Below are 20,247 nucleotides of genomic sequence, written 5' to 3' on the forward strand. Positions count from 1 at the left end.
TAGTCACACGCAGTATTGATGTACATGATTTGCGCTCCCCAATGCCCCCACTTTATAACTGGCGCATTTGTTTAGTCTCTTTTGGTACAAGGATTTTTTATTAAAATACCCCACAGCAGGGGGACACCCACCCTCAGGCGACAGCCCTTCGCTGTGACACTGAGACCCCAAGAAAGCAGCCAGTGAGAATGTCATTTGTTCTGTCCCCAAAGAAGAGGAGCTTTGTTCTCCCCTGGTCAGCTGAATGAGCTCTCAGTGCAGAAAGATGGGGGAGGGAAAGATAAGGCAGAGATAGGGGACAGGAGGGGAGAGAGGGAGTCTGTGTGTGTGGAGGGGGATAATGTGGAAGGAAAACCTTTTAAACAAAAATAAAACATAGATTCAGGTTACCAGCAAACAAGAGTGAGATAGGAACAAACTATTTCAAATGCTAAGTGATAAAAAGGAGTGCAGAAGAGACTTGGAGCAAAGTAGAGTAGCTGATCCCGCAAATTACAAGGAGAGTGAAACCGATGCAGGCGGGGCCACGGCGGGCAGAGCTGGGACACTGTATGGAGAGCTTGAGATGAGCGGAGCTGCACAAGGGCGCTGCCTGTCATACCCAGCAGCGACACGCGGTTCTATGGGGCAGTCTGAGGAATGACCGTGGGACCTTACGCGCGCACAAAGGCAAACACCCGTGACAGAGAGCCGCAGTGGGAGAGGTAAGTGACACGGAGTACGAGCGGAGCGTGTGTGTGAGACAAGCCGCAGCCCGTCACCTGCTGTGAAACTCCAACTCCTGAGAGGGAAAAGAGCCTAACGCTAGCGGACATCATACGACTTCAAGCACACAACCTGTAGCGTGCCCCTGGACGGTATAAAATAAGAACGGGGGGCAGAAATACAGATATATTCTACTATGAGAAATGAACTAGGTAACTAGGTGTTACTAGCTCGGAAATATGTATATTAATGTATACGTTATTCAGAACGGCTTCTTCCCAGCCATGCAGGCTAAATAACCTTAGCCCACACGCAGCCCCCTCATCCCCCCATTTTTTAATATTACTTCATTGCAGTTTTTGTATCTGAGAAGTTGAGGAAAGAGTTGTAGAGCATTATTAATAGCAGAACCCGCCTCACCTACTTACTTGATTTACTTAAATCAATAAGCGAGCGCACATTACATTACCAGGTATACTGAGACATAGTGAAGAACACAGACAAAGAGCAATAGCATCTATATACTCCCAATAACACAACAGTACACCTAAAACATACAGCCATATTTACAATACAGAAAAGCCACAGTAATCACATCATACAATAAAAAAAAAACATTTAAGAGTTCCAGGGGCACAAAAATAGGTTCTGTTATAGTAATGATTTATGCAGAGGTAGTACACCCAAAGATCAATTTTATGCATCATTCCACACAGGCATAGTACTCATGTACTTTTGCGGTGTAGTGAAGAAAACTCAATAAAGCTCCCCAACAGTACAATTGTGTGTCCACCTTTTTATTCACATATAGCATGAGTTATGTATAAAGAGCAGTTCCAGCATAAAATGGTGCCGTCGCCGTAGTAACAAATAGAATGTTCATTCTGAATGCTCCAATTTTGGCACTCTGTGGCAATGTGTAATAAGTATGCGTATTGTAAGGATATATGTAGTACGTGTATTTACCTGAATGGTCTTTGAAGTGTGTATAATATGAATGTCTACACACTGGGTGTAAAAAGGAGCATCAACATTCAGCAACCAGTTCTTAACCTTTTTACTAGCAATAAATGGTCCTTATATGTCCTTACTTATGACAAGGAATCTCATATATATATATATACGTATAAAATGAAACCTCATTATTTTATTGCTGGGTTCCATCACACAATAATTACTGGCTAGTAAAAACACAGTGATAAAAAAAAATGACTTCACAGGTAATTTCAATAGTAAAAAAACTTTTGTACAGTTAAAATGTATTTTGTAGTTTTGCTGTGCATATAAAGACAGTGATTGGTGCGCTATAGCAGAACAAAAGCACACATTTCTGATGGCAAGTGTTAAGTTTATCAAAAAAGTTTGTAGTCCTCTGCCTTTAAATGGCAGTGCTTTTTTTTTTAACCATACATGAAAACTAAAGTGGTTATTAGCTGGTAGTTTACTGGGTGGCTGGTAAAAAATTAACATTGTGTATGGCCAATAATAACCCTATTTACACATGGATCTTGCTGTTTTTTTCCATAAAAAGGAAGTCTTATTCTTAGTACAAAGACACTTTTTGGTACACACTGGAGTCATAGATCACTCCGGCTAATCCTCTTAGCTATTGCAACTGCTGTTACAACATATGCAAACATAAACAACTGGCATGAAGAATAACTTAATACACACATCAAACTGCCAAGTCAAATATTTCATATTTCTCTTTACTAAAAAGTACTAAACCCTTCCTTAGCTGAATGTTTTTAAATTTCTGTCAAAAATACATATATTATTTGTGACATGTAAAATCGCGACACCAATACTCTCAACCAATTGTGATCTCCTACAAATAAAGGACAAATGAATTTAGGCTTTGAAGAGGGACTGCTTCATTCAAACAGAGAAACAGTTCATATTCCCTGACTAACTGCATGAAATGTTCTACCAATCTCATGTGCTACCTGCTACATGTTACAATGTCGGTCTGGTATATTGTGTTCACTAATCTGTGAGATGAGTTGTTTTACTATACAGTGAGCAGAACCATCTCAATCTGTTGTGCAGGAGAACCTCTCTTGGTTAGTCCCTTCAAAATGTATTATTAGGTTGGTAAGATGAAATGTTTCAACTCACCTTTAATGCAGTGTTCTTCAGACATTTTCCCATGTCCACATAGGATAATATCACATCTAATGACCTTTTATAAATACACTATTTGTGTGCTTATAGGGGAGTGGCATGGCTAGCAATGCAAACAGCTTAAGACGATATTGTAGTAATAATAATAATAATAATGATAATAAGTAAAGTACATGTATATATAGAGTGAAAGCAGATTCCATAGTGCTATCACAATAGTGGGGGAGTCAAAATTAACAATAACAATAAGACACTAAAACCATCAATAACAAAACTGATCCTAACATTAGCACACATTAAGACACCCTAGTACAGAGGGCCCTGCTCTTGCCAGCTTACAGTCTATTTGTAAAACGAATGATAGTCAAAGGGGCAACTTGCCATTTGCCTCTGGTTGTGTTAGTCAGCCTTTAATGTTACCCTGGACTGAGGTGAAGGGTTCCCAGTTGTGGCTGTGCATAGTTGTGTGCAAACGTACATTTATATTCAACCACATTTATATTCAACAAAGCAGCTTTATTAAGCTTTATTAAGCTTATTTTTTTCTTAACTTCTAATGGAGTTTACTTGACACTGATATTTAAATAATCAGTTACATATTTGCCTTTGGGGACTCCATTCCAATAAGACAAATATTTCCATTCATGCCTGTGACATTGAAAATTTATAAGGCTAGTTCAAAGTAAACGCAACTGGTCAATTTGTGGCCACAAGAGATATCATGCTCCTTACTGCGTCCACCTCCATATGGAGGCAAAGACCTCACGCCAATGATGCCAGAAGTGATAGCAACCTAGTGTTTTGTGTCTCTCGACCATTGTTGGGATGCTACCTGTAGTTTCAAGAATTCTGGCTTCATGAATAAGCACAACTGTGTGCCCTCCTAATAATGCAGTTGCGTGATGGTGTTATTTATAGAAGACAGTTTTGGTTCCAAGTGGCTAAAGTAGACCAATCAACATTCCATTTGTTGCAAGGATGATTGTATCACATAGTTAACCCCTTAAGGACCGGGCTCATTTTTCGTTTTCTACCCTGTGGGACCGAGGCTGTTTTGACACTTTTGTGGTGCTTGTGTTCAGGTGTAATTTTCTCCTCACCCATTTAGTGTACCCACATAAGTTATATATTGTTTTTTTCAGGACAAGATGGGCTTTCTTAAGATACCATTATTTTGATCGTATCATCTTATTTACTATAAAAAAAATAAAAAAAACATGGTGAAAAATTGAAAAAAAAGACATTTTATGACTTTTATTTGAAAAATCTTTTACTCACCTAAAAAAGCAAGTAAAAAAACTAGCTAAATAGATTCTACTACTTGTCCTGAGTTTAGAGATACCCAATGTTTTTATGTTTTTTTGCTGTTTTTTGTACGTTATAGGGCAATAAGTACAAGCAGCGTTTTATGATTTCCAAATCTTTTTTAACAAATCTGGTCAGTCTGCCTACAACTCCTCTTTGGAACATCTTTGAAGCCGGTTAACTCAATTTAACCCATTCAAACCATATATTTTTGAAAACTAGACACCCCAGGGTATTCCGAATGCTGTTATTTTAACCCTTTCCATGCACCAATTACACAACTACACTTTGTCAAACTTTGTAATAGTAATTTTTTTTATTTTTTTTTCCACACAAATTGTACTTTAGTTATAGATATACAGGTTCTGGTATATGTCACTATCAAACAACACCCCAATGTGTGTTCAGGAACATCTCCTGAGTACAGCGATACCCCACATGCATGGGTTTGTCAGATTGTTTGGCTGGTAAAAGGCTACTTTTGGGGCATGCGTAATTCAGGTGGTCATTTGGTCATTCTGCCTCCATCTCCTCTTTGGAATATCTTTGAAGCCGGTTAACTCAATTTAACCCATTCAAACCATATATTTTGGAAAACTAGACACCCCAGGGTATTCCGAATGCTGTTATTTTAACCCTTTCCATGCACCAATTATAGAACTTCACTTTGTCAAACTTTGTAATAGTAATTTATTTCACACAAATTGTACTTTAGTTATAGATATACAGGTTCTGGTATATGTCACTGTCAAACAACCCCCCAATATGTGTTCAGGAACATCTCCTGAGTGCAGTGATACCCGACATGCATGGGTTTGTCGGGTTGTTTCAGATTTTAAATGCCACATTTGGGAAGTGCGCTTTTTTTCTCCATTTTGGTCAGTCTGTACCTATGCCCTATCTGTGAGCTAGGCCACTCCAATTTACCCCATCAGCCATTTTTTTTATATATTAGACACCCCTTGGGTATTTGAAGTGCTTTTATTTTAACTCTTTGAGATTTTTGAGAAATTTTAGCACTTGCTCAAAATAATAAACTTTATTTTTTATTTTTTTTATTTTTTTAATACTTTTTTTTACACATTTTGCTGGTACTGGATGGTTCATCTAGTGACATCACTGCATAATTATTTTTAAATGTTAGCACATTTTTTTTTTTTTTTCCATTTTTTTTTGAATATTTTACTAATCACATAGTGATTAGAAAGCTGGGCTCCATTGACTTGCATGGTTGAATGCAGTACCTGTATTCAACCAGCAAGTGGAGCCAGTTCTCTAGAGGGTCTGGAGACCATCTAGCAAACTTTTTCTTGTTTACTTTTTTTTCAGAGCGGCGGCCATCTTACTTGATGGCGAAGATCACCGGCAGCTGCGGCTGTGACCGCTCTCCGGAGCGGTCACAGCCCACCTAAAGGTAAGTGTTTGGTGTCGCTGGATGCCTCCTGATCGAGGCATTCCAGCGACACCATTTAAGTTTAGGAGGCGATCGTTGATCGCCTCCTAAACGCTTTTAAAACGGGCGTCCGCCGCCATACAATGTATGGCGGCTGTTGACGCCCCGGGGAGGGGCCAGACATGGCCCCCGATGCCGATCTCGGCCTTGCTGAATGCCTCGACATCGAGGCATTGCAGCAAGGCCGTTTAAGCGAAGAAAGTGATCCTTGATCACTTTCTAAGCTTATTTAACTTTTTGACGGTTCAGGACCGTCAAAGGTCATTTAGTGACCTTCTTGTCATGACGGTCCTGAACCGGCAAAGGTCGCGAAGGGGTTAAAGAATACAAAAAGACAAGAAATCAAAAATAAAACAGAACATGTATTTACCTTCCCTAAAAAACATAGGGTAGAGAAGAGATGTTATACAACGGTTAGGTGTTTGTTAAAATGGGTCATTGTATTACATACAATATCACATAGCATGTGAACTGCCATTTTCCCATAACATCCTGTATAAATGCTTCAGAAACAGCAAATCAAGCCTGATTCAAAAAAAAAACCAGTCCCAGTTACTCTAAAAATATTAATAAGGATATATTGCATAAAGCATGCATATGTGTCACATTATCCACTTTGATATGACGCAGAGCAAATGTGGGTTATGCTTAAGGTGTAGTTCTATACAGTACACACTTGCCTATACCTGCTGCAGATCACTGAATATGTTCCTATGCAGCCTGCAATTAGTTTCATTTTATAGTGACAGAGTATAACCTCATATACAACATGCTCCTTTGTGCATTGATATTGAGTATGCATTGTGAACTTTGCTATGTTATGACACTGTGTAATATCTTGTAATGCTCACACTATGTACGTAAGCAGTACTCTGATTTCTCATTTTTCTTTGCAAGCAGCCAGTTAAACTGCCAGCCCTCATACTGTGTCTGTGTAGCTGTAGGAGAATGAACGCTGCTAATTGGTAATCTATTACTTAATGCAATGTCAATATTAGGACAAGTGACATATTTTAGTATTCAGGAGCAAGAGACCTATAGAGATTTGAGTGGGGGTTGAATTAGTGCTGGAAGATAGGGTGTGTATATATTCAATTTTGCCTTTCTCAAAAAAAATCAACAGGTGGAAGAGCCTACAATTCCTACTTGTCTAAAATCCCTTTATCCAATGGGCAATGTGGTATATTAACCCAGGGCATTTCATGAAGAGTGGTAACATTCTAAAGACCATACCAAGAAAGCATATATCAGACAATTGTTTTTCTTAATTTGTACCTCATTTTCATTTACGGTATATATTTATCTAAAAATGGAAGGAATCAGAATGTAAGAGGACAGCCAAAGACTTGCTATCCCTGTCCCGGCTGAATAAACCAGACGGGTCATTTTCAATTTTTGCATGCTTAACTACTTGATACTGTCCTATTGACCATTAGTCTGGCTAAGACAGGGTGCCCAACCAGAAGAGACAAGGTGTGATATCAGACAAAATTAAGACCACCCCTGGAATTAATGACGGCAACCTAAAAAATACATATTTTTTTTTTTGACAGTCAAAGTTCATTGACCCCTGCATGTATAAAAAAAATTGAGGTGCCCCATGCCAAGGCAGCTGTTTGCATGCTTCAAAATAAACACCTTCCCAACGAAGACCCAGAATTCCTACCCATCTAACTTGAGACACATTCAAACTCAACAAATGTCCCTTTGGTCGAATACCTGCTCTTCTTGCAGCCCAGAAGGCATAGGAATGCCTAAGGATACAAACCAGAAATCCCGTAAAATCAAATATAAAAGAAGATTATAATTTTGCTTAATCACCTGCACGCTCATCTGATAATATAAGATGTGTTCTGACATAACCTTTAAACACTCTGACTCCCATCTACCAAGCCTTTGAACGATGTCCTCCCGTGAACTCCACCTGGCTGCCTGATTGAAAGAATGAGTCCCAGATTCAGAGAGATTGTCACTCACTCTTAATCAAATGATGGACTCTGCAAGTGACACCTGCAAGGCAGGTACTCCCTCATGAATTCAAGCAGGCATAACAGGGTGTTGTCCATAGCAAAAAGTTTAATTTACTTGGCATTTCTCACTAACAGTTTAACCGACTGCTGATGTACCATCATCCTCTCTTGTTTTTGTCCATGCATTTATTGTTACAAAAACCATAAAAATTTCAAGTGATAAAAAAAAACAAACAATATCCTTAAACTGCAAATCATTATTTGAATGAACACTACTACTTACTAACTCACTAATCCTAAATGCCCCGAACAAGGCTAAAACAAATGCTAATCGAAACAACAACTCATCGTAACGTGAAAAACACAGTTAAATGTTTTTTCCAACAGTAAAAAACATGGTGTCTCAAATCAACTCACGTGTGCCCTATTTTGTAACCCTTTAATGCTTGAGCTACCAAAACAACTTTGATTAAATCATACCCTCCATTCGACCTAAAGCCAACACTGCCTAACGCTTTTCAATGTAGATGACCGATCTCTCTTTTTCATTGTTCATACCTAACTCCCACAAAATGAATGCTAATTGATCATCTGGTAAGACTGGATACCCTACGTTATCCTGAAGGGATTCCCAATCCCTCCACAACTTTTCGTATGCCACCAGTGTCTTCCTACTTACTGAACACAAAATCTGCCCCAGGACCCACCAGTATCCCCGCTCCAAATGCACTCGGGAACCTTTCTCCCTTCAAGGTTGGTCTATGAGGCCAGGAAGCAAAACTGTCTGGACAAAGCACCTGAGATCTGATTTTGCACCCCTGGCACGGGAATGGCCAAGTGCTGCAATAAACAAATAATCACCCAAACCACAAAGGGAAATAATTCTAAAAGAGCCAGGTTCTTTGAATGAAGTGATGCGGTGACCTGATTCCCGCTATGGCCAATGACAACCTTATGCAAAATATCCATCCTATTAGCATTGTCCTACATACAAAAAATGTTCAAAGCAACGATTGCCAAAAGAGTTTTCTTCCCAGCAGTCCTGTATTTAATCAGTAATTCTCTATGCTCATAAATCTTCTGCGAGGGAATCCTAAATTCAACATGTCAACATTTACCTTCAGTCTTGGCCAATGCCCCCTCATAACATACATGAACCTCCCTCATTGCAAAATCTGACAACCACTCACCTTCCTTTTCTTTTTCTGTAGGAGTTACAACTCCACCATATCGGGCGTCTGGCTATTAGCCCCAGTCTGTGTTATAGCCTGGGAACGATCAGCATTCCAGAAATTGACTGTCCCACTGCCCCCACACACCACCCTGTGCTAAACACAGTCTCCAATATGATATATGCAAAATTCCACCATATAATATATGCATTTCAGTATATGATATATATATATATATATATATATATATATATATATATATATATATCTGTTGAACCCACCACAAAATAATGCCCCTAACAGTCGAAAATAGTTTGTATCTTTTTAGTTTATTTCTTTTAACCCCTTAATGACAAAGCCCGTACATGGACGGGCTCAAAATGCATTGTTTTCAATGGGTTTAGGGACCGCCCATTGTCCTTAAGGGGTTAAAATGAAACGAGAAGTTTGACAGTGATTGGGTCAGTTTACTGGCCATGGTGAGAATTAGCTACAGTGACAGAGAAATGTCCTTGAACACTACACCCTTCAGGTAATTAAATCTAGGTCTATACGACAGTATTCTTTTCATTTAATTCATGGGAAGTCATGGTGTGTTGTGTACTCTTGGAACTCATGTTTCATTCAAATTCACTTTAACTATTCTAAGTTCACTGACATGAATTAATATTAATTCTCTCCTCGGATTTCTCCCGCTGAACACAAGATCATTTAGCATCAGAGATTTTCCCATAAAGGCAAAGCTGCACTGTCTTTTTATATTATTTTTCTTATATAATTTAGGCTTATAGATGAAGAAATTTGGAGCATTTAGAAAATTATTGCAATTTTAGAATGATTTGAAGGGGCAGGAAGATTAGTTAAACACCGCCACTCATCTGTTTTTGTGGGTCATGATTAAAACGTCAGGTATACAAATGTAAAAGTCAGAAGATATATCTTTATAGAAGAATACGCTGCACCTGGTTGGCCTGCTTGCAAACTGAAACTGAAGTGCACACATTGCACGAAATAAAGATTAGATAACGTGGTTTCATTAAAAACAAAGCTGTGAAATAGAAGACCTTGCATAGGGAGGCTTCCCTTCTCCATTATCTGTTTTATTGCTTAGTTGATTGTCTGACAGTAAATATATTAAATGCGAGGAGATGTGTTTGGCATGGAAAATTCTGCAGTATCCAGCATGCATTTGGAAGGAGAGCACCACAGATGGGGTTATGTTGTTTAAAGGAGTGACCTCTCTCGCAGACCTATTTACCTCTCCATCAGACTTTCTGTGTGTTAGTGGGCTTATATATTTACATATTTGCCAACATTTTTAATATCCCATACCAGAACATTGCTGCGCCACGTGATGCATGACATCATGGAGCATCTCACTAGCAGATATAAATTGCACAATTCAAACTGTGTACCAGGGATTGGCGCAAACATGATTTATCAAAACATATCACAACTTCATTTCAAAACGGACCACTGGAGGACACCATCATTTTCTTAATATAACACAATCCGTGATAGTTTCTATTGGTTGTAATGTTTCAAAACTTCAAAAAAAAAATTACCAAATATCAAATGTTGCCACCACATTGAAATAAATCAGTAGAACATTTTCAAAAGTGCTGTACATTTTGCTATTCAGGATTTTTTCTTAATGTATGAAGATCTTATATAACACCACAAGTGTCTATGCCCTATTATTCTAAGCCATTAAATGGTTACCTTACCATAAAACGACATGCAGTATATAAAACCATTTAGGGAATTTTATCAAGGATGCTCAGCCCCAGTTTGCCCCTTGCACAGACACATTAACTCACATGCACGCAGATACTGACACTAACATACCCAGATTCATGGCCTGTTTGTTTTGTGACTATCCTGGCAAAATCAAGACCCTTTAATGCTATGTATTACTGTTATTAAGTTTATGTTCATTTTTGTGAACTCCATTCTGGCTCATAAACAAACAAAAACTTGGATGTATCCAAAGCCGCAATAAGTAAAGAAAACAACATGCAATAACTTCTTTGTTTATTGACTGAATATAGTGATATAAAACCAAAGTGAAAATCAATTGGGCTATGATATACGTTAAATAGGACAGTAAAAATATTTTTGTCCCTTTTAATTGTAAACTACACTGTATAACAAAAGTTCTCCGTGGGGGGGAATACTTTATATTTTGTGTTTTTATTTTATTTATATTCCCCGAAGATGAATTTAAAATAGTTTGCAAGTTTATTGAAGACAGATTAAAGTCTAGTCCCTTTCTTGGCAAACCAAGCAGACAAAGTGCAATGACTACAAAGTGTCATAAATGTTCATCTTTGGACCCAAATGTTTTGGCTTCTTCCTATGCTACATCTTTTGTTACAGCACAGTCATTAAAGACTGAGATTGTGTAGTAGGATGTGATAAAAGTATACAGTGAGTGTATCAGATGTTTTTTACTTTGCTGACGAAGGTCACACTGTATTCTGAAGGAAAATTGCATTTCCATGAGGAGTAAATTTGAGATGCTGTTCTTTTTTGGTCCAATACAAGAACAAACCTTGGGCTTGGTTCAGCTGTACCAGCAAATACCTCCATTAGGCAGAAACCCCATCTCATTTACCATGCTCCTGGCCAAATCCCAGCGGAAATCCTGGAACTCGTACCTCATCTGTGTTGATATCATAGCCCGAGAATGATCTTGGAGTGGATGCTATTAAGATTAGTCCAGAATGAATCAGATCCAAAATAGATACCCTGGGTCAGTAACAGTGACAGGAATACTTGAATGGGGTTAGGGAATTAGGCTTATTGACAGGACTATCATTGTCATTGGGCTTAAGAGCAAACTTATCTTGTTTTCTTAGTAGTAATATTTTAAGTTTCGCAGTGTTCTTGTGTTTTTATTATATATGTATATGTTTAAAGGAGGTGCATCACTTCAACACAAGCAGTGAAGGCACACACTAATTTATTTGCCCGTAAGGAACTAACGTACCACCTGATCTGCCCATATTGAATATTTAATACTTATTAATTGTTCTTCAGACTAGCTTTATGCATATCCCAAGCAGTACTCATTAATAGAAATATTTTGTTAAACCTTACTAGTCCCACTACCTAGGAATATAGTAATTTTCCACACTCCTTAATCTGTGAAACTGTGTAGGTGTATGCATGTTAGCTTACATCCCACAGGCGCCATGGATCCATAATATGAAGGGAGACTGAGTCATTATATTCATTAACCTGGTGAATTTTGTTTGACTATATAACATGTTGACCGTTGATCACATTTTTTGTCTTATCACAATAAGCTATTATAGTAACTATGGAAAGCGGGCCTGTAAAACTAATCCGCTGATATAAGCAAATAGCCCCATTTTCAGATAAAAGAAATTGTATTATCTATAATAATGTTAAACAAATTAAAACTATAGGTAAGAATACCGTGATAGTCAGTGATGTCAGAGGTCAGCAGAGCAAACGCTGTATATTCAGAGTGCTTATTGAAATTATTTTTAGAATGCATAGCATACAGCAGATGGCTGTGTCTCGTGTCTTAAACATCTCTTTGTATATGAATACTATAGATTGAATAATATGACCATGCTTTTATTATCATAAAACAGAGTAATATTATACAAAGTATAGTATAACATTCGTATTACAAACACAATGTAATGCGCTTGCTTCTCCTGTCGGTTTGCAAAGGAGCAAATAAAAGGGGCAGTTTAATGTCTCAGGCAGCCTGGGACATTAAACTGTCCGTCTTATTTGCTCCTTAACGAAGCACTTAATTATGTGAGAAGCTGAAGCGCCAAAACTGCAGTGTAATGCATCCTCTGTGGTTTGCTTGAAACAGACAATCAGTAGCAGGAAAATGCATCAATTCAAATCAATGGCGTTCCTTTCTGCCCATGCACACATTAACCCCACAGAGAACGCGCACCTAACCAGCACTGGAGCTCACTGGTGGTAAGAACATCACATGTCAGGAGATAAGCGCAGCCAAACACATCCCTCGCATAGCAAATAACTATGGCCTGGGGAAAGGGTCACATGCATAGGTACAAATCTGATAAAATGCAACTATTTGCAACAGGGGCCACATGGAAATTTAAAGGGACCACTAAGCTATCATATACCGTATTTGCTCGATTATAAGACGACCCCGATTATAAGACGACCCCCCAAAATCAAAATATTAATTTAGGAAAAAAACAAAAAGCCTGAATATAAGACTACCCTATAGGGAAAAAGTTTTACCAGTAAATATTAATTAATGTAAATTATTTTCATGTTTAATAAAAGCTATGATTGAGAAAAATATATTTTTTAAATTTCCTTTTATTTGCCAACCTGCCCCCCCCAGTTATGCCACTCTGCCCCCAGAAATGCTTTATACCCCCCTATTTGCCACTCTGCCCCATGATATGCCTTATACCCCTGTATGCCACTCTGGCATATAGGGGGTTAAAAGGCATATCATGGGGCTGAGTGGCATATAGGGGGGTATAAAGCATTTCTGGAGGTATATAGGCATATCATCGGGCTGAGTGGCATATAGGGGGTTAAAATGCATTTCTGGAGGTCCAGAAATGCATTTTAACCCCCTATATGCCACTCAGCCCCATGATATGCCTTTTAACCCAGCATGTACTGGCTGCCTTGGCTTGATAGGAGTGTGATTGCTGTTAGCAGTTTGATATATATATATATATCAAACTGCTAACAGCAATCACACTCCTATCAAGCCAAGGCAGCCAGTACATGCTGGAACCTGGGGATGATAGCAGTGGGATTACAGCCTCCATATGCCATGCTACAACCCCCACCCCCCTTACACATCCATGCTATCACACACACACTCACACTCATTCACAAACATTTAAATATTTCCCTTAATCACACACACTTCACACATACTCAAAAACCCTCCCCCACCCCCTCACCTGAACTGCAGATCTCCCACTCGCAGACTTCTGCAGGGGACCGGCTGTAGCAACTTCTCTGGCCCCGCCCCCAGAGGAGGGAGGGGGGAGATAGAGTTCTGTGAGGACGCTGCAAGCTTCCTGCCCTGCTTCTAACAGAAGAGACGCTGCTCGCGACCGGTAAGCAGCATGGCCCCAGCATTTTTTTGGGGTCTGATTAGAAGACGACCCCGATTATAAGACGAGGGGTATTTTTCAGAGCATTTGCTCTGGAAAAAACCTCGTCTTATAATCGAGCAAATACGGTACATTAAAGTGCGTTTTAAGTCTGGAATAACTTTCATTCTCAATGACTCAAAGGGAAATTCCATAGGGTATAGTTTTTTTTGTATTCATAGCACTAAAAAATTATCCAATAATATATTGCATAGGAAAAAAAATATTATAAAGGTTAAGTAGTCAATAGAGTGTCACATGGTAGAGCTAGCCCAGTACGAACCTCTTTATACAGTCTTATAGGTCAAAGGCATGGACGCACGCTGTGTAAAGCGTGAGAGAGCATGTTTATATACCCACAATCAGCACCCCTACTGCGCCCATAGTGTCAAGAGATAAATAAAGGCTCCAGGCACTCAAGAGTTCCAACGTCAGGCAGATTTATTGAGACAAAGAACAACGTTTCAACCTCACAATGTCAAGAGGCAGCTTTCCACAGGGAATTACTATAATGTGTTTAGTTTCTGGTAGCAATTCTCTTCATTTCATACTGGGCTTTGATCAGCCAAGCAAATAAAGTTTAATTAGCTGGGCATAACTGCTCTGTTAGTACAGTCATTGTACATGGTTAATAGCTAAAAGATTGATTGATGCACTGATATTTACCTCTTTATCTATCGTATTGTGTTGTAATCTTGCGTTTGGCTCATAATAGTCTCCAGTGTAAATATAGTATTCCCTTTATTACGGTATTATTATTATTATTATTATTAATAATAATCTGAGCTACCACAGAAGCTAATTTTTAGGCACAATGCATATGTTAATGATTAGAGTTCTTGTGTGTACGCTGTTGTATGTTTTTATGCAGACATTGTCAAGGTGTGTCTGTGTGTGTTGGGGGAGCTGACCTGTACAAATCTATGTCACTCTATCAAAGCACACACAAAGCATTCATGGCAACAATGTATGGGGATGCTCATAAACCATGCTTTTCAGTATTATTCCGTTTTGACTAGCAGCTACAGCAAAACCAAATCTTCTTTCTCTTTTTGCAAATCCCATTTTAAGGGGCTTTTTAAATTATCGTATAGCACATTGAAATTATATGAAACAATCCAGAAGCATACAATTTTACATTTCAAAACGTACAAGATAAATTATATTACAATGAAAGGAGAATACAAGTTTAACAACAAAGTTACAATTATCGTAAAACATTACAAGACATGCTGGTAGAAAAAGAGAAGAGTGCCATTCTCCTGTGACCTTAGCGGCTTCAGACAGAAGGCGAGTGACTCCTTGGGTGAGGTTGATTTCGTTGTAGGCAAGGTCACATGTAGACATCTGTGGCTCATAAGCAGATGCAATTAGCAAGAATGATATACTAAGAGGCTATAAACATGAAATAAAGGGTTAATAATTATATTTGGAGGAGCGACAAAGCAAGTCTAAGCCGAGGGTAAATGTATAAAATAAGGGGTTCAGTAAAGAGTGAGAGTTGCATGAATGGCATACCTGCTGGGGAGAAGAAAAGGCTTCCATCTGATCTGGTCCCATGCACACCTTGTGGATATATACATAGTTGTGTGATTCTTGTGCGAGATTCCTGCAAGCAGGTGACCATACTTCTTTATTCAAAAAGAATCTCTTAGATTCAAGAAAAGAAGTGGGTTTTTTTTTGTGGAGGTGTTACAGAGCCGTCTCCGGGGCATTGATAGTTCATGATAAGTTCTCACATCTAAGCAGGGTTCGTGTGAGCATACCAGATGGGCAATTCCCTGACCTTTTATCCAATATATATTTTTGTAGCGTATTAAAAAAATGTATTAGCCTCCTTTGTGCCAGACCTCAAACTATAAAGTATGTTACAAGAAGTGGGTCAGTACTTATTTGAAATTCCAAGTCCTTTTGTGTGGGGCGACTTAAAAAAAAACAGTCTAATCCAAATTTCTTTCCCCGTAAACAGAATTTTAAATCAGGCAAATTGAAGAATGCATACTTTAGTTAGAAAATGAGACTTCTGTTTCACTTAACGCCTCCCCTGACTGCCTCTGCTGAAATCAGGAATGCTTGTAGCATATTGTATTAGAATACAGGCTACATTTCATCATGAAACATCTAATTGGTCATTTAAATGAAAACATCCTCCAATGCAACCAATTTATACATGCATGTATTTCTAAGTCATTTTATATACTTTATACTGCTCCTAAGCAGTAAAATTCCTGATCGATCATTACTGATCATTGAAGATTTCCTTTACTAAAAAAAGGTCGAGATAATCAATTGTGAGTTTCTTCATGGTTCGCAAATTGTGGGCATGTGTATAAAGTGAATATAAGGCAAATAGCCCCGTTGGCCCAAGAGAAGATGGAATTGGACCAACAAAGTAAAAGATGTGACAATTTTGAGACATCAGAAGTCTCTTTTCCAGGGAATCTGGCTCTTTCACCTGTTTTTTTTTTGTGAATAAATGTAAACTGCTCAACATGACATACTATTGTGTGCTTTGATGACATTGTGGTTTTCCTAAGTCAGAACTTATGTAACCCTGAACATATTTGGTATCCACCTGCTTACAATGTAGTGATTTCATTGCAAGACAAAGAATAGATGAACTTCCCTAGCAGCCCCACCAAGGAGGAGCGCATATTAAATTACTTTCCTTTACCTTCTTTAAACTATATGTTGTAATTGTGCCTTAGGCAGAAGTTCTAGAGCCGGTATGGTACTGTTGTGATGCTGCATGTATGTAAAACTATACAAATGTTATGCTGCCTGATTTCTGTGAGTTCTTCTGTAATTTTATCTCTATGGTTGTTGGTATTACTTTGCAAAACATAAAGAGGATATGCCAAGTGTGGGTTTTTTTTGCGTTCATTAAATATCTTTTCATCTGATCTGATCTTTCTTTCTTGAATTTTTTTAATGTAAATCTTCAAATAGAATTTGTTGAAAAGTCTAACATTCTAAAATGGTCAAACTTGGTCTGGCTGCTCTCCCATTATGTTAAAAACATGTCCTTGCAAGGAACTGCTCTATCATAAAGAAGGGTAACCTTAATGAAAATATAGTTTAATACTGGCATCTACAGCTATAGCAGATGAAGGGACGTTTGCTGAAAATCAATGAAGCTGCTTACATGATTTTAACGTGTTCCTAATAGCTAACAAACAAAGCTATGGGTGTGTTAAAGGTACATTTCCACTTAGATAATACATTAATTGCACCCTCTAGTGCACTAGGCAAATAAGCTTTAGCACCTCTGTCATCGTATTATTTCTTATAAAGGTTTAATCGCACAAAAACAATCTAGGACCTTTATTCAGCTTCTCTGTGGACAATCTCTCTGTACATTCTTTGTGTCACATGACAATTAAGTGTGTTTAGCTGCGAAAGTGTTACATTCAGCTCCCGCAATCTTTTGCAATGTGGGATAGGGAGGAATTGTTATGGTGTACCTGTGCAGGCATATGACGGGTTAAATGATTAAATAAGTGAATAAGTGATTAAATGGGAAAGTGAAGAATGGATGCAATAGTGTTTTTTGGGTTTTTTTATTTCACTGAACTAGAACCCAGGACAGAATGTTGTGTGCACTGCGTGTGGCTGTAGTAGCTAATGAGTGTTTTTCCCTTGCAGATGATGTGCATTCTGCCCCAGGGGAAGCTTTGCCGCTCAATATGGAAAGGTTTGGCCTTAGGGGCTCTTCTCACCAGTTTCTTAATCCTGTTGTATTCCTACGCCATGCCTCCTTTGAGCCTTAGCAGCACAGAGTAAGTCCTGTATTGACTTCTACTTGAGTATCGCGTCTGACGTTCTAACTTACTTTTCTTTAACTTTGGCTTTGAGATTGTGCTCATCAATTAGAACGGATATGAAGAGAACACATTTACCTTTATTTCCATCCCATTCCAAATCTAAGAAAAAACCCCAAACCACATGGTTGTTAAAATATGATAAAGTTGAGCCTTGGCCTACATAAACATAGTAGTGTTTAAAAAAAACCTGGAAATCACCCAATGTGTGTCCACTTAAAATACACAAATGCCTGCACACTTTACTCCTGCAATGCCAAATAATTATCCCCAAATGCAAAAAGATATCTTTGTCTCCAAAGTGCAGCCCTAATCTTTCAATTAACAACCCCCATGATGTTATTATTATTATTATTATTTATTGTTTTATATAGCGCCATCAAATTCTGTAGCGCTGGAATGTCAGCCAAATAATTAATACATTTGTCTGTTTGAACTTTCCCTAACACCAATGCACAATTCTATTTTACATTTGATCTAATTTGTTTGCATGATATTCCTAGACACATGACATTACATGCATCCCATGTGTGTATCGAACATTTGAAGTGATGAGACAGTAATAATGGAAGGTCGCCTTGGAGAGTTATTATGCACAATTCTGTGTTTTTTTATTGTTGTTATATCACAGGAGAGTGCACCTAATCCTGCATGTTACTGTAATGTGAGCCGTGACCATAGCCCTCTATGGGAATATAAGAGGTTTATTCACATGCATGGAACTCATTGTGTTAATGTGCAAAGATACACAGATAAACCGTAACATCATGTATAGAAACCTTTGGAAAGAGCATGTTTTTCAAGGATCTCTTTGGCACAAGTAGTTCTAGTGAGGAAGCTCTCCTAATACAACATAGTAATATAACTTCTTCTATGTAATGATATATTTTCTGCTGTTTTCATTTCCTAGGAACCCTGTGGCCTTTAGTTGTTCACCTGCTATTCATGAGTCTTCACGTTCAACAACAAATTCCACCTCCAAGAATACACAAAACTGTACCCCTCGGCATAATCTTATGTTCCTTAAAACCCATAAGACTGGTAGCAGCACAATTCTTAACATACTGTTCCGCTACGGCGAGAAACACCACCTCCGATTTGCATTCCCACGCGGTCGCAATGATTTTGGGTACCCAGAATACTTCCAGCGTTGGCAAGTAGAGGGCTATCGTCCTGGTGTCTGTTTCAATATGATTTGCAACCACATGCGTTTCCAGCATTCAGAGGTAACCACACTCCTTCCTTCTGATGCTGTCTATGTTACTGTTCTCCGTGATCCAGCATTGCTCTTTGAATCTTCTTTCCAGTACTTTGGCCGAGCAGTCCCTCTAACATGGTCACTGCCAGGCTCTGGAAATGAGCAAAAGATTAATACCTTCCTGCGCAGTCCACTGAGCTACTATGATCCTGGTGGGTTTAATGCCCACTACCTTCGCAACCTGCTAATGTTTGACCTGGGCTATGACAATGATTTAAATGCAAAAGATCCCATGGTGGGACAAGTGCTGGAGGAGTTAGATAGGCGTTTCCACTTGGTAATGTTGCTGGAGTACTTTGATGAGTCTTTGCTGCTCTTGCGTGACCTAATGTGCTGGGATATGGATGACATACTGTACTTTAAGCTGAATGCACGCAAAGACTCGAATAACTCCAGGCTAAACTCTACCATGTACCGCCTGGCTCAGGAATGGAATGCATTGGATACTCTCATTTACCACTATTTCAACAATACCTTTTGGAAGAGGGTGGAAAATTATGGCACAGAGAGGATGAAGCGTGATGTGATGGAACTAAGGAGGAGAAATGAAGCACTGAAACAAGAGTGCATCGCAGGTGGGGGGCCAGTAGATGCCAATAAGATTAAGGAGTCTGGGCTGCAACCATGGCAGCCACTTGGGGAACATTTCATTGTTGGCTATAACCTCCAGAAGGACATCTCACCACAACACAGGCAGCTCTGTAGGAACATGCTAACCCCTGAAATACAGTACATGAGCAAGCTGGGGGCAGATCTATGGCTAACACAGCTTTGGGGAAACATCAGGGCAGTGCTTAAATGGTGACCCTGCAGCGGACCAAGGGAGAGGCTGACATAGTTTACAAAGAATATGGGACTTCTGAAGAATTTTGCGGTACAAAGTGGATTGAATGGGTGATTCCCATTGGACAATAAAAACTTGGCTTCTGTCTGATTGCTGGTATGACAAAGCTCGATAAGGACTAATGGAGGTAACAAAATATAGGAAAAAGAAAAATGATGGAAAAGTTGCAAAAAGTGTGAAACATAGGTTGCCTTATTAAAATGCCTTATAGTGTTTTCATGGAAGAGGTACACGACTCTATCGTTAAAGCCAATTCTGTTGCCAGGGTCCTGCTAGATCTGTCTAAAAAAAGCTAATTGTTGCCACTACTTATGGTTTTTAAGCTGTCCACTGGCATCATTTCAGATGCCATCTTTTTGATTTAGTTCTTGTAATTTTCAAACAACTACCAAACTACATGTACCTTGGATGGCTTGAAAGCTGTTCTGGATTAATGATTACATTGATATTT

General features: G+C 38.7%; 1 protein-coding gene across 1 annotated transcript; it reads left to right on the forward strand.

Moving 5' to 3' along the window:
• Positions 1-540: 540 nt before the first annotated feature.
• On the forward strand, positions 541-19,932 carry GAL3ST1 (galactose-3-O-sulfotransferase 1). The gene is made up of 3 exons (XM_053468564.1): positions 541-704; positions 17,519-17,652; positions 18,605-19,932. Exons 2-3 carry the CDS (start codon positions 17,519-17,521, stop codon positions 19,755-19,757), a joined length of 1,287 nt encoding a protein of 428 aa, XP_053324539.1. The 5' UTR covers positions 541-704; the 3' UTR covers positions 19,758-19,932.
• The last annotated feature ends 315 nt before the right edge of the window (positions 19,933-20,247 follow it).

Source organism: Spea bombifrons, chromosome 1 (genome assembly GCF_027358695.1).
Source record: "Spea bombifrons isolate aSpeBom1 chromosome 1, aSpeBom1.2.pri, whole genome shotgun sequence".
NCBI classification, from domain to species: Eukaryota; Metazoa; Chordata; class Amphibia; order Anura; family Pelobatidae; genus Spea; species Spea bombifrons.